Genomic DNA, 12,951 nt, shown 5'->3' with positions numbered 1-12,951 from the left:
TTATATAATTTTAATCTGTAGAGGCGTAATTATTTCTAACGTTTCGTCGTAGTATCGTTATGTTTATTTATATATATTTGCGCGACGCTATTAAACAAATTTAACTTTCGCTCGTCTGATTAGCAAAACTTTTGGGTCCATGTATCATGATTTTTTAATAATTTTTGTTCGATAACCGTCACTCGTGATTATAATTGAGCTCTTCTCGTATTATAATGCTCTGTAATATTAATGGCGTAGATATAGGTATTATGTGTGGGATATAATATTATGTACCTACGTGTGTTTAAAACCTAAGTTATCAAAAACTGGGGAAGCGGGGTAAATATTAATAAAAACTGCTCGCGAAATTAAAATTTCACGGTATGTGTTTGTGAGTACAAGCGTGTTGTAATTTATAATGTAGGTATACAGAAACGCCGAATCCGCTGCCGCCTGTTGAAATGTGATATTTTAAAATTCGCGTAATTAGTATTCGTGTACACGGAATGTATATCACGTTTCTCGAGGTAGTTTGAAAGCAAGCAAATAAAGCTGCAGTAGAAAATGAACGAGGTTTTCGTTTTTAAATACATATACCCAAGTGGACCGCCAGCATTATTATTATTATTGTGATCATCGTATACTATTACTATACACCTTCACTTTATTCTTTTCTCATTTCACCGCGGCAATAGGTCTTATCATATTATAATAAACGTTGGGGAACTCTCGCTGGCATATTTGCAGCGTTGAAAAAATACTAAAAACCGACTCCAAGCACAAATCGGTTTTGATTCACGTACACAGTACAAGCGCATATACCAACAACTGTCACAATTTTATTATACATATTCTAATATAAAATAATTATTTAACCATTTATTATTATTAAGTACCTATTCTTCTGTAGATACTTAATAGTAAATAGGCAATATCTCGGAAAATATAATGAATTCAATTTTTTTTAAACGTTGAAAAATTAATAATACCTAATCGTAAAATTAAAAAAAAAAAAGTTCCTAATATTTTCTGAAGTATTTTCTGGTCCGCGGATAAAGACAATGACTCATCCTATATAGTGTATACACTATACATACGTGAATACGATTGCAATATTATTGAAGTACTCGATTTGAAAATTGAAAACTGAAATAACTATATAAAATCATATAATATCCTCGCATCTTCCGGGAGTAGTGAATGATAATAATATTATGAAAATATTATGACATTCGATTTAGGGAGTTTTATTGAAATACTGAATTAGTTTTATAATTTACGGTTAAAACCCTTTCATATTAAAATTGAATATGTTATGGAAATTTGAATTGGACTTTAAATGACCGCAAATAAGTTTAACAAAAATAATAATTGTGCTTATTGTTATTCTTAAGGTAAATAATAATAAGAAAACGTCAAAAGATTGTTTATACTGCAAACAATATTTTATACGAAAACGATTATAAATCATCAACTTAAACTTTCTTTGTAGTTTTATTTAGTCGAGACCTAATTTTACCATTTAAAAAAAGTAATGTGGTTTTTTCGCGAGTGTTTTACCTTGACATATTATGGCTACATATTGAAATAACTATATGGCGCCTATAGTTCCTGCAGCGTATATATATACAGTTAACGCACAATATTTCCTGTATTACAAACTGCGAAATATTCAAATCACTGAGTATTTGTTGTGTAAGTGCATATAGAAATTGAAAAGTCGAGTTAAATATCTCATTTGTGACGAAAGACTGGGTCCACAGCCAGAGCAGCTGTCGAGTGAATAGACGACAGAGACTAATGCGCGATGATTTTAAAAATAAATTTTCGAACAATCGCCGTGTGTTCTCATTCAACCACCTCTATATACGTTTTTTTCGCTCGTTATTTTTATCTACGGGGGGGAGGGGGGCGGGGGCGGAGAGGAACTGGAAAATTACCAAGAGATTTTCGCGGAAAGGGAGGGGGAGCAGCCTTTTTGGCAAACATTGGACCCCGTGATTATTATTACTATTATTATTATTACTATTCTTTTTATTATTTTATTTATTTTTTGCGTACACGCTCTGCCGGGTTCCAATTAAAAACTCTACAGCCGCCACCGTAATCGGGTTAGTGAAACGAGTTTACGTGCAATCTGCCTTGAAAAACCGTAGGTAACTATATGTATATATATATGCATCATACACTTCGGATGTAGATATATATATATGTGTTCGCGTTCGCCTAGTTTACACAGACGCCCGAGGATATATTATATTATATTGTGTATGGAGTACACGTGACGAATTATTTCAGGACACCGTAGACTAGACTCGACGATACTGAAAATGCACATGTATATAATCGTCGACTGCAGTAGTATTATAATAATTCTATATAATGATATATTTATGCAGTTTCTGTATCCTGCAGACATGCATGATTGCTGCAACCTGCAGGGTAGCACAGGGTGTACAATACAACAATACTTTGTATTGCTCCTATATAATTTAATTTTTATCAAACAAATATTACTGCAGTATAAGCCTCTTTTACAACGTAGCGGTATTTGTTTAATGAGTTGGACTTTGATAAATAAGACGCAATGCGCCTCTGTTCTCTCGTGTACTTTTTAGTTTAAAAACATCGGGTAATACGCGCATTTGTTGAAATTAATCGCTTATAAACGTGATGATGATGTATTTGCGTATAAAAACGATTAGGCCCCAAGTCGTTAGAAAAAAAAACTCACTGTATAGGTACATTAAACTAATTACTGCAGTGTATAATAATAAATAATAATGACCCTTCTTAAATTTTTGCGATCGAATTAAGTTTGCCATCTCATCGTGGAAAATATATTTTACTCTCGTTTTTTCCATTATTGTATCGAATTTTTCAGACGACCGAAAATGATTAACGAGATTTCGAAAACTGGTTGTGAACAATATTATTGTTTTAGCCAGCTATATATAGTACCTATATCTCGTTAAAATAATTACCCGTGGTGTTATGCAACGACGAAAACCAAAACAGTAATACTACGGTCGCGGTATATTCAGCTAATGGCCGAAAACCGATATCGCGCCGACAATAACGCAGGATAGTATTATATAACGTGATTTAGTCGTCACCGAAAATTCGAACATAACAGTAATCAGGAAAACAACAATAATTTACCACTCGTCAATGTCTGGCACAATAAACTTCGTGGAGTCGCGTGTACAAATATGTAAACATGTCATATATAGGTACGTCCAAATTTCAAGTTATATACAAAACCTGTAGGGAACATCGTAAGCAATTTCAATAATTGTTGTAACGCGAAATAATGACTTCACTATACATCGTATAATATATATAATTATGTCACCGGAAAACAATACGAATTTCGGCGTGTATGCTGTTTGTAGCGTGGTCACTGGTCGTGGTGTCAATCAAAGAAGCGTGCAGTTTTCACGATTTTAATGTACTAAAATAATGCGCTTTTATGCGAGATGGTCTGCGCACACACAACAACAATAAAATTAATGCATATATACCTAATGTATAATGTATGTACGAAACCTCTTTATAATATATATGATGGATATTATAATAGATATATGTAAGAATAAGACAATGGATTTCTTGCAGCCTTCGCGGTAGGTAAACTCGTATAGTTTTATAAATTATAATTTTATATAGGTATTCTAATATGGACTGCTTCGAAAATGCTCTCGTATGTACGAAATAAATTAATAAGGACATCGTCAGCGTAACGTACATTTGCGTCAGGTGAAAACGTGATGTACCGCGAAATTCGTTTCGTTTATATTCAGAGCGATTTTAATCGCGCTATAGATTCGAGTAAAATCATTATTACTCGATATTTCCACCCAAGTTATGTTGTGTAGTTATGGTAACTATGAAATATGAATGTAGTTCAATGTCACCGTCCTACAAAAAAAAAAAACAGCTGTTAACGACCATCACGCAGAAATCCACACGTTTATAATATTGGTATACTTCAAACCGATAATAACATATAATACTTGAACTGCAGTTTAACGGTCTATTATATACAATTGGTGGATACAGTTCGCACTTCCACATACTATACCGGCGCGGATGCTCGTCATAACCTAACCTATTATATATATTACATACGCGTATAGGACATTGACCTCGTCGAAAAACTACTCATCTTCGTCCTTCCACCTTGGAAGTCGGTTCCGCTTCAGCGCGACATCCAACTCCGCACTGTTTATATTATATGTGTAAAATATGCGCGCGCGTCCCTGAAAGTTTCAATAATAGCGACGCGAGTTTCGAATTTCTGCCGGCGAAATAATCGACTTATCAAATTATTATATATAGCAGCACATTATTATATTAAACTGCGTTTTAGCGTTTGACCACAGTAATTTAATAAATGTATAATCATATGTATTATACGTCATACTGCGTAAACGTACTACGGTGTACACTCCAATGTTTAGGTTTATTGACACAAATTGCAGACGAAACAAATCCTACATGCGATGCCCATCTAATCCATTACGATTATTCTCCGAAAGCACGTTTCGCTTCGGAATACGTATTATACAGCCGCGCCTTCGTTTGACGCTCGTCCCTATACTTACCTGCAGTTTCCCATCGTGTAGAATCTATATCGTAGCTGATGGTTGTGCTTATTACCTAATTCCTACGATATAGTGTGCGGGGTGCACACATTTTGATCAACACATACAGTGCTATATAGTATTATAATATACATTCATGTCGCGCTGTATACTGCGTGTGTGTGTGTGTGTTTGGATTTTGCAGCCGCGCCGAGTTTTACGCGTCTTTTTGGCAACGCGTCATCGATCGGCAACGCCGCCGTCGAATTCGCCGACGGTCCCTTCAGCGTAAACGGTCGCTACCACCGGAAAGTGCCCGTCGTCGTCATCATTTGTACAACAAATAAAGGTCTCGCAAAAAAATAGTAATACATAACGCTTCATTGCGCACGCCGTAACGAATATTATAATATTATTATATTATAATATAATTTGTAAGAGCGCAGAGAGCCCGACACTCGCGGAATCTCTGCCGCGCGTTTACAAAGTAAAATATGTATAACAATAATAATAATAATACCGAACACGCCGACGGTGGGTTGGGGGTGGGGGGGAAGGGGCAGGCAAAACTATTTTGACCGTCAACCGTCCGGCGGCGGCCACGGGGATGGTTGTGTACGCGCGTGATGCGTGGGATATAGCGGCGCAGTGGCGTGCGGCGGCCGCAGTGGATGGTTGTCGAGAGGGTAGTGGTGGCGGCGGCGTGCCGCGGGGGTCGAGTATTGATTGGGCACCCCTTTTCACCCCTACCGCTGCCTGTAACGCCACCACCGCTTTATCACTGTACGAGTGTTTGTCTGGGTCCCCCTCCTCACCCCGACGGCCCACAGACTATACCTACCTATATAATATACCTACCCGCCCGGCCGCCCACCCTACACCGCCGCCATCGCTTCGACATCGAGCGCAAGGATTAAGCTGCACCTTTTAACCGCGTGGCAGGCCAGTCAGGGTACGTTATTACAAGTCCTAGGTCGGGAATCATCAGTTTATTCAATAATAGAATAATAATAACACGACAACAGTAGTGTATAGACGACGAAAAAAACCGTCATCGTTGTCGTCGCATTTACAGCGATCATGTCACCGCGTAAACCTCTGAGTTTAGAACCGATAATAGTTATATAGGAGCTGTTCGTAGCTCATCAGGATAATTCATCAGATATGCTCATCCCCATCGTTTATTTTTATTAAGCATTTGTTAAAATTCTGATAGTTGGAATTTTTAAGTTCACCATATTATCAAATACTAATAGATTTATTGTGCCATTTTAGGAATTTCCTGTAAGATGTGGTGATACAAACTTTTTTTCTAAAGAACCGCTGTTTTTTTTCTAAACATTTTTGACGGATAATTTATTGTTATGAAAATGTTGAAAGATCATCAATAGATGGATAATATAAATAATTAGAAATTCGAACGAGTAGTGAAACTTGCAATGTAGGTACTAAATACGATATTGTAAATCGTATACGCTAAACATGATACTAAGTTTAAAGACATGAGTCTTTGATGATTCGAAAATCGTAGTAAGTAATTAATAATAAGTAAGTAATAATATTACCTAATGAATAAATATTTTATTATTCGTAAAAAAAGTCTGAGCATAATAATTATTAAGTAGGTACCAGATTAAATATTACACAATATATTTTATATTTTATGTGTACCTAATCATTATTTTAAAGATTGTCGACCTTAGTATATAAAATTTACTAACTCATACAGAACTGGTTCAATTTTCATTTAAATGCATTAACAAAAAACATGCACCAAGTGTAAAAATATTATATAGGATATAATATAATGTTAATAATTTATTATCTTCATATTCTTCTAATTTGGTATTAATTTACTATATAAAGACAAAAGGTTTAATAAAGGTAAAAAATAAAAATCAGGTGACTGATAAGTAACATTTATAAGTTATTTAGGTGCAGTGTAGTTTGAGTAGTTGGAAATGGTGCTATATTTGTAGCGACGCTGTACGGTAGTGAACGATTTTTTTTTTTTTTTGGGGGGGGGGGGGTGATGCATGTATTTGTATAGCGTACTTGATTTGTAGCATTAACAGCTATATATTATATATTTAAAATTTACATACCTACACTAGAATATTTGAATAAAAGCATTATAAAAGGATAAAGGGGCGGGTGAGTTTGCTTGGTGAATCACTCTGTATATCGATATGTAGGAGTATATACCGCGTTAAGATATTATACGCCTATTTTAATTCACCACAACGATTAAATTGCACTTACCTATATAATACCGCATCGCTATATGGTGGAAACGCGTACCTGTATAGTATTTAAGTATATAATTATAGGTATAGACTATTGGTTATATAGTAGTAGTACTGTAGTGGGTATTATATTATTATAATGGTACACTTTTACTGTTTCATAATGTGCGATTGCTTCTATGATGCGTATTATAATAATATAGACACTGTAATTTTATTAAAACGACCGTCATAGTAATTATGACATAGTGCTCGTGGTGAAATTGTGTCGTTAATTATTTTGCTTTTCAATACCTGTAGTCTCTTTTTTTAATTATCAGGTTATTGGTCGGTTGTCTCTATATATAATTATACAAGAATAAATATATAATACCGCAGTGCGTTTTTATGTTGTGATATTATTCAACAGCAGCTATTTACACAATTTCATTTGGCTCCTTCAGCCCTCTATAGTCTATTATTATAGTATATAGACGATATAAAAAAAATAAAAGACCCTATATATCTAATAGTATCTACCTACCACAATAATCAATTCTTACTTTTTTTCGGCCGAATAGAAAATTTAATGTACGTTTAGTTTGGCAATATTAAAATATCAATTCTAAGGTATTTCCTGCAGCGTAATTAGAAAGTAAAACAATTATTTTCGTCACATATTGTACCCTACATTAAAAGTATTTGGTACCTACCAAAATGTGGTGTTTTTGCTTCTGAGATTTTTCAACGTTACAATCGCAGAATAAATTATGCACTGAACTTTTTTTAAAATAAACTTCATAAAACGCGACGGTTAAAAATTGCGTTATCTCAAATAATTTAATAACACGTTTGTAAGTCACGCACTCGAAACACACGGCTTTAATCCAAAAATTCTATATACGTATACCTCCTATAGTGCCTACGCATGTTTTTCAACCGTACATTTTAAAACCACTGTCGTTTAATATTATTATTATTATTATTATATTCTAAAGCGAACTCTGCGGTGCAGTGTCACCATTCGTTTTCCGACCAATTACTCCACACGGTGTCTGGTAACAACTAAATAGAAGACATTCCCTGGGGTAATTTTTATATTCGGTCACCTTGAGCGAACGTGTCGGCTCGCACGGTTGGACGCGTCGCATCTATAGATAGGACGAACCACACATCGGCGCAGTTCTCGCGGCCGACAGACGGGAGGGTTGGTTGAAAAATTAACCGGCTGCCCCGCCGTGTGAAGGTGTGACAGTGACGTGTGTCCAAATTACATCAGAACGTTTCGTACTTGCGTACACATATTATATGTGTAGAGAAACAGAAGCCGCCGCATGTGTCGACGACAGGGACGGTCGCATCCGCGTGTCGAATTCACGACACTTCTGATCAATCTCCTTCCCGCCCCCCATTGCCACGATTAATGGCCTAGAAAACGTCAAAAACTTACGAAAATGTCCCAACGATTTCGTCCCACCGGCGTTAAAGCTTCATTTCAGCTCGTTTGTCACCGCGGTTGCCTCCAACGGGAACGTGATGCTGATACACGGACGGTGAGGGGGGGTGACGATGAGAGTCCCTTTACAACGTTGCGCACCTCGAATGGGCCTGAAAGCCGCAACGCGTAAAAATTCCGTCGTCGTGTGTGGCATAAATCATTGGTAGATTTTTGTCTTGCAAAAATCACTAACACTAGTCGCCGCACCGTGTATACCCGAGCATAATAATAATCATACAATTATAATAATATGTCATAATATAATGTAATATATCATTATAACATTAACTTTATATGCTTTCAATTCGCATTCGCTGGCCGATATCTCGTGTTGATGTTGTAGTTCGTGTTGTTTTATCGCCTCCGTGTTTCGGGGCCAAAAAACACGACGTATGTGCGTAATATATTTTAATGAAACTAAGAGGTTTGCACTATATTTAGTAAAGGTTTGTATATATATATTTGTGTAATTAGTATTATGCCAGTACCTTTATACATAATTTATGTGATCGACATAACAAAAATCATACTTCTGCAGCTAGCTGTTCAATATAAATTATATTATACACCGCTTGATGTGTATTAATATGATATATTATAATGTATGTAATATATTAAGATAATTTACGGAAAAGTAGACCGGAGCAGAGAGTGAGCGCGATGTGATGGATGAACCTGCGGGGACGTGTAGCGCAGAGTGACGTCGTGATGGTCCCCATTATTTATAGATGCGCGTATAGTGCGTGTAGCGGCTATTTGGATGGCAAACGAACGCCGCCGCAGTCACATTACCGCGGCCGGTGAATAAAAATAAATTTCCGAAGAAATAGTGAAGAAAAAAATTTAAAAAAAAATAGCTATAGTCCAAAAGTAAACATATGTCCGACGGCCCTGTATAATAATATTATGTAGGTACACGCACGGCGTTTGTTGCTTTTGCCAGACAACCGTGTGCCGACGCCAATCACGTGTCACTGTTTCGGCAACGTGTTTTAATTAGACGCCATCGCGGCGGTATTAAGTCGCGGAGGTGACGAAGGACCCCTTCCGAAAAAGTTTTCCTATCGACTTGCATAATAACAGCCCGATGTCGACGTTGCTTTTCACAGTGGCAAACTTTTCAGTACATTATGTAATATATATATGCACACAATATAACACTTGATACAATATCGTTATTATTTTATATTATATCGTGTATATACCACCCATACGACAAACATTTTACAACACCAGAGTTAGCTAGGTAGTTGAATAAATAAAGTTGAACCTAATCGAATTACAGAGTTGATTTTATTTCATTTATTATCCATTCGTGTAAATATTTTGACCGAAAAGTTGTTCACACGTCCGCGGAGCATAATCCACGTGTACCGTGTCTATATATTGTATGTTTTTTTTAAATTATGTACTATTGGTTTTCCGAAAATAAATTGTATCTATTATAAAACTACCAACACAGACAGGAAAAATACTATAAAAAAATATTATTTTTTTACAAATACACTGTATAAAAATGTACTCCGAAGTATTATTGTATGTCCCCTAGTGTATGTCACTTTTCCCCTTAGCGACTAGCGTACATAACAAATATCATATTGGACAGGTACCTAGTATTTAAAAGATTATATTAAACGTCAATATACATAATTTACCTTTGAGTGATTTAAATTCCAATCTCAGCTGGATAGGTATTAGATACTATGTAAATACATTACGATGGTCAATTTCTCACTAAACATAAATCAATTGCATTTAATTGTCTATATTATCTCAGTAAAATTCTCCAGAGTCTTGTTCTATTGTATCACATGATTGAACATTTAAACCATAACAATCGTTTAAGTATGTACAATGTATACATTGTTGTACTGAACTGTTATATATTATATAGATTTAATTTAGTGTCGTTGTATATTAATAACTAACTATGGATCAAATACAGACAATAGAAAACGAATTGGAATATACTAGTTAGGTACCTATATTAAAGTTATTATTGATTATATTAACCGTAAGTAATTGTATACACTTCAATAATTGAGGGATTTGTGTATCTAAAAACGTACTATTCGGATAGTCTTTGAAATATTAATTTTCATACATAATCTCAAGTTTCAATGATTTTTGTATAACACAAGCCACAAGATAATTATGTTTACAGTTGTAAGATCAAACTTCTTGGACCTTAATAATTAACTCTGCGATCGAGTGGGTTTGAATATAAATTATAATTTGAAGTTATATAACAATTTTATCATTCACATAAAAATCATATTATTATATTTTTTGTAAACAAACTTTTCAGTCAACTTAAAGTAATGGAATATATTAAGATATAACGTAGGTACACGTTTATGTTCTTTAAGTCAACTAGACTGGAAAAACATCATTAATGTTATTAATGTACTTGAACCGAAATGGAATTAGTTTGCAGATTATAGAAGGTTGTAAACAAATTCCACTCGAAACTGTATAATGGTGCACGTTGTTCTGTCCATACCATATAGTGCTTTGCGTTTTTATGTTCCATATGCAGTATATAATGTTATTGACGTCACTACAAGCCAAAATTATTCCCTATCACATGTACAATAATAATACTATACGTGCCTACGTGTATACGAATATTTGTATTTTATTAAATTTTACAGTTTCCCATCATTATTTGTGGATTTTCTTCTATCCATCGAATAAAATAAAACAAGTGTTGAAAAATTCAATGTGTATTATTTTTACAACTTAGGCCTAAATAATGAACAATAATATATTCCAAATTAACGTTATTTCCACATAAATTAAAACATATTATAATACTTTACGATGCGCGATTATATAAATAATAATAATAATAATATTGTGTAATAATAATGTTGGAATGATTTCTCAAATACAAGTAGAATACTCCAGAACGTCCAGGTATATATTACTACTTATTTGGTCTATGTAATAGGCAGTATTAGGTACATATTAAATGTTTTTGTATTTGGTTGTTTGATTTATTAATGGACAAAATAAATAATAACACATTTATATTGTAATATACATATTTGACAAGAATCGACTGCTACTATCGTAGGAGACCCGATTAGTCGGTGACTGGACGATATAATATAACCCCGTGGACGAATAAGCGACCATAAAACAAACACGGGGATTAGACATTACTGTGAAAACTCGACAAAAAGTCTCTTTGTATAAACATTGAATATAATCCCTTTCGGGGTTGTCGTCCGCACGAGATAAATGGTTTTGTTTGCTCAGCCTGCTGGTCATTATATATACATATATATAATAATATATATTAATATACGTCTCGAGTTCCGAGCTTTTTTTCTCGCTGCGTCTCGTTTTTGTCACAACCCGTAATATACCTAGCGCACCACATGCACATCATATAATGCATAATATATATAAACAATATAAGAACCACGGCCCCCGTATACTTGTCCGTTAATTAATTTGTTTTTTCTTATGTGTGTCCACAGATTCCAAGAGATCACTTCTACGAGGGTTACCGAAAAGGTTTAACACTGGCTATCGCTACTTCCAAACTGTATTCCCAGGCTCCTTTACGAGTGTCAACGAGGTAAGAGACTATAAAACATATTTGCACATGGCGTTTAAAAAACGACTTTATTTTATCAAAACTTAAAATTAATTAACAATCAACGAAACTTATATACATACATATTGCATATATACACACACACACATGTATTCTCATATGTACCGTGGTTCTGTTAGGCTATACTAATGAACGTCCTTGACCGAACCGTGTTCAAAGTTGAACACAAATTATTATAATGCCGGATTTAACGTTTTCGTGTCGTTGATGTGGTTGGATAGAATTTTCCGACCCCAGAGGCCCGAAGGAGGACGGGAATACTATTCCTCCTACTTACATGAACACACCCGACATTCGCGTCCGTTCGGCCGTGTTCATACCTGTTCATGACAGACCCTCTATTTTTCAGCCTTAAGTAAGTCATATGGGTAGTCAGAGGAGTCTATTGTTGTAAAAAAAAAAAAAAAAACTAAAAAAAATAACTTCGTAGATGTGTAGACGTATGAGTAGAAGTTTGCGGTTGATATTATGATAGTGTCCGTTGAAAACTTTTTATTTTAATTGTTTTATTTGATTTATTATATTGTTTTTTGTATACTTCTTAAAATAACTTGACAAAAACGGCTTGATCAAAGTTAATACATAATATTATACATAGATTTGTGCAGTACATCAATATTATAGAATCATTAAAAAAAATTCACTAATCCACTAATGCAGCGATCAAACAGCTGAAATGTGCACATGGCTTTCAATATATTATTATAATCATAATTAATACTGACATTTATCGATTGACGGACGCTAATTTTCTCTTGCATTAACACATGTATTAATGTATATATTAAATATATATTTTGTTCTCTTCTGCTTAGACTATTATATACATATATATTATATATCTTCATTCTTTTATTATTATTTTGTTACTTACCGTGTTTAAATATATATATAGTTTTTAGTGTGTTTAGAATTAAAAATAACACAAAAACATGTTTTTATTTGATTTAATTGTTATGTAAATACATTTGAAGTCTCTAGATTGGGTTAATAATCGTCCCGAATGGTATTTCTTGCATGGTTATCAAATTT

The 12,951-nt window shown here is 34.4% G+C and overlaps 1 protein-coding gene across 2 annotated transcripts in view; it reads left to right on the top strand.

Moving 5' to 3' along the window:
* LOC132941484 (RNA-binding protein Musashi homolog 2) overlaps positions 1–12,951 on the top strand; it is a 62,214-nt gene that overhangs the window by 25,276 nt on the left and 23,987 nt on the right. The window contains exons 2-3 of one of the 2 annotated variants that reach the window (XM_061009571.1): positions 11,780–11,880; positions 12,039–12,274. In XM_061009571.1, coding sequence (XP_060865554.1) covers positions 12,246–12,274 — 29 coding nt within the window. In that variant the 5' untranslated portion in view covers positions 11,780–11,880; positions 12,039–12,245. The remainder of the gene's footprint in view (positions 1–11,779; positions 11,881–12,038; positions 12,275–12,951) is intronic. The other variant, XM_061009573.1, reaches the window with a different exon arrangement.

Source organism: Metopolophium dirhodum, chromosome 3, assembly GCF_019925205.1.
Source record: "Metopolophium dirhodum isolate CAU chromosome 3, ASM1992520v1, whole genome shotgun sequence".
Classification (NCBI taxonomy): domain Eukaryota; kingdom Metazoa; phylum Arthropoda; class Insecta; order Hemiptera; family Aphididae; genus Metopolophium; species Metopolophium dirhodum.
This window is presented reverse-complemented; position numbering and strand designations above follow the sequence as displayed.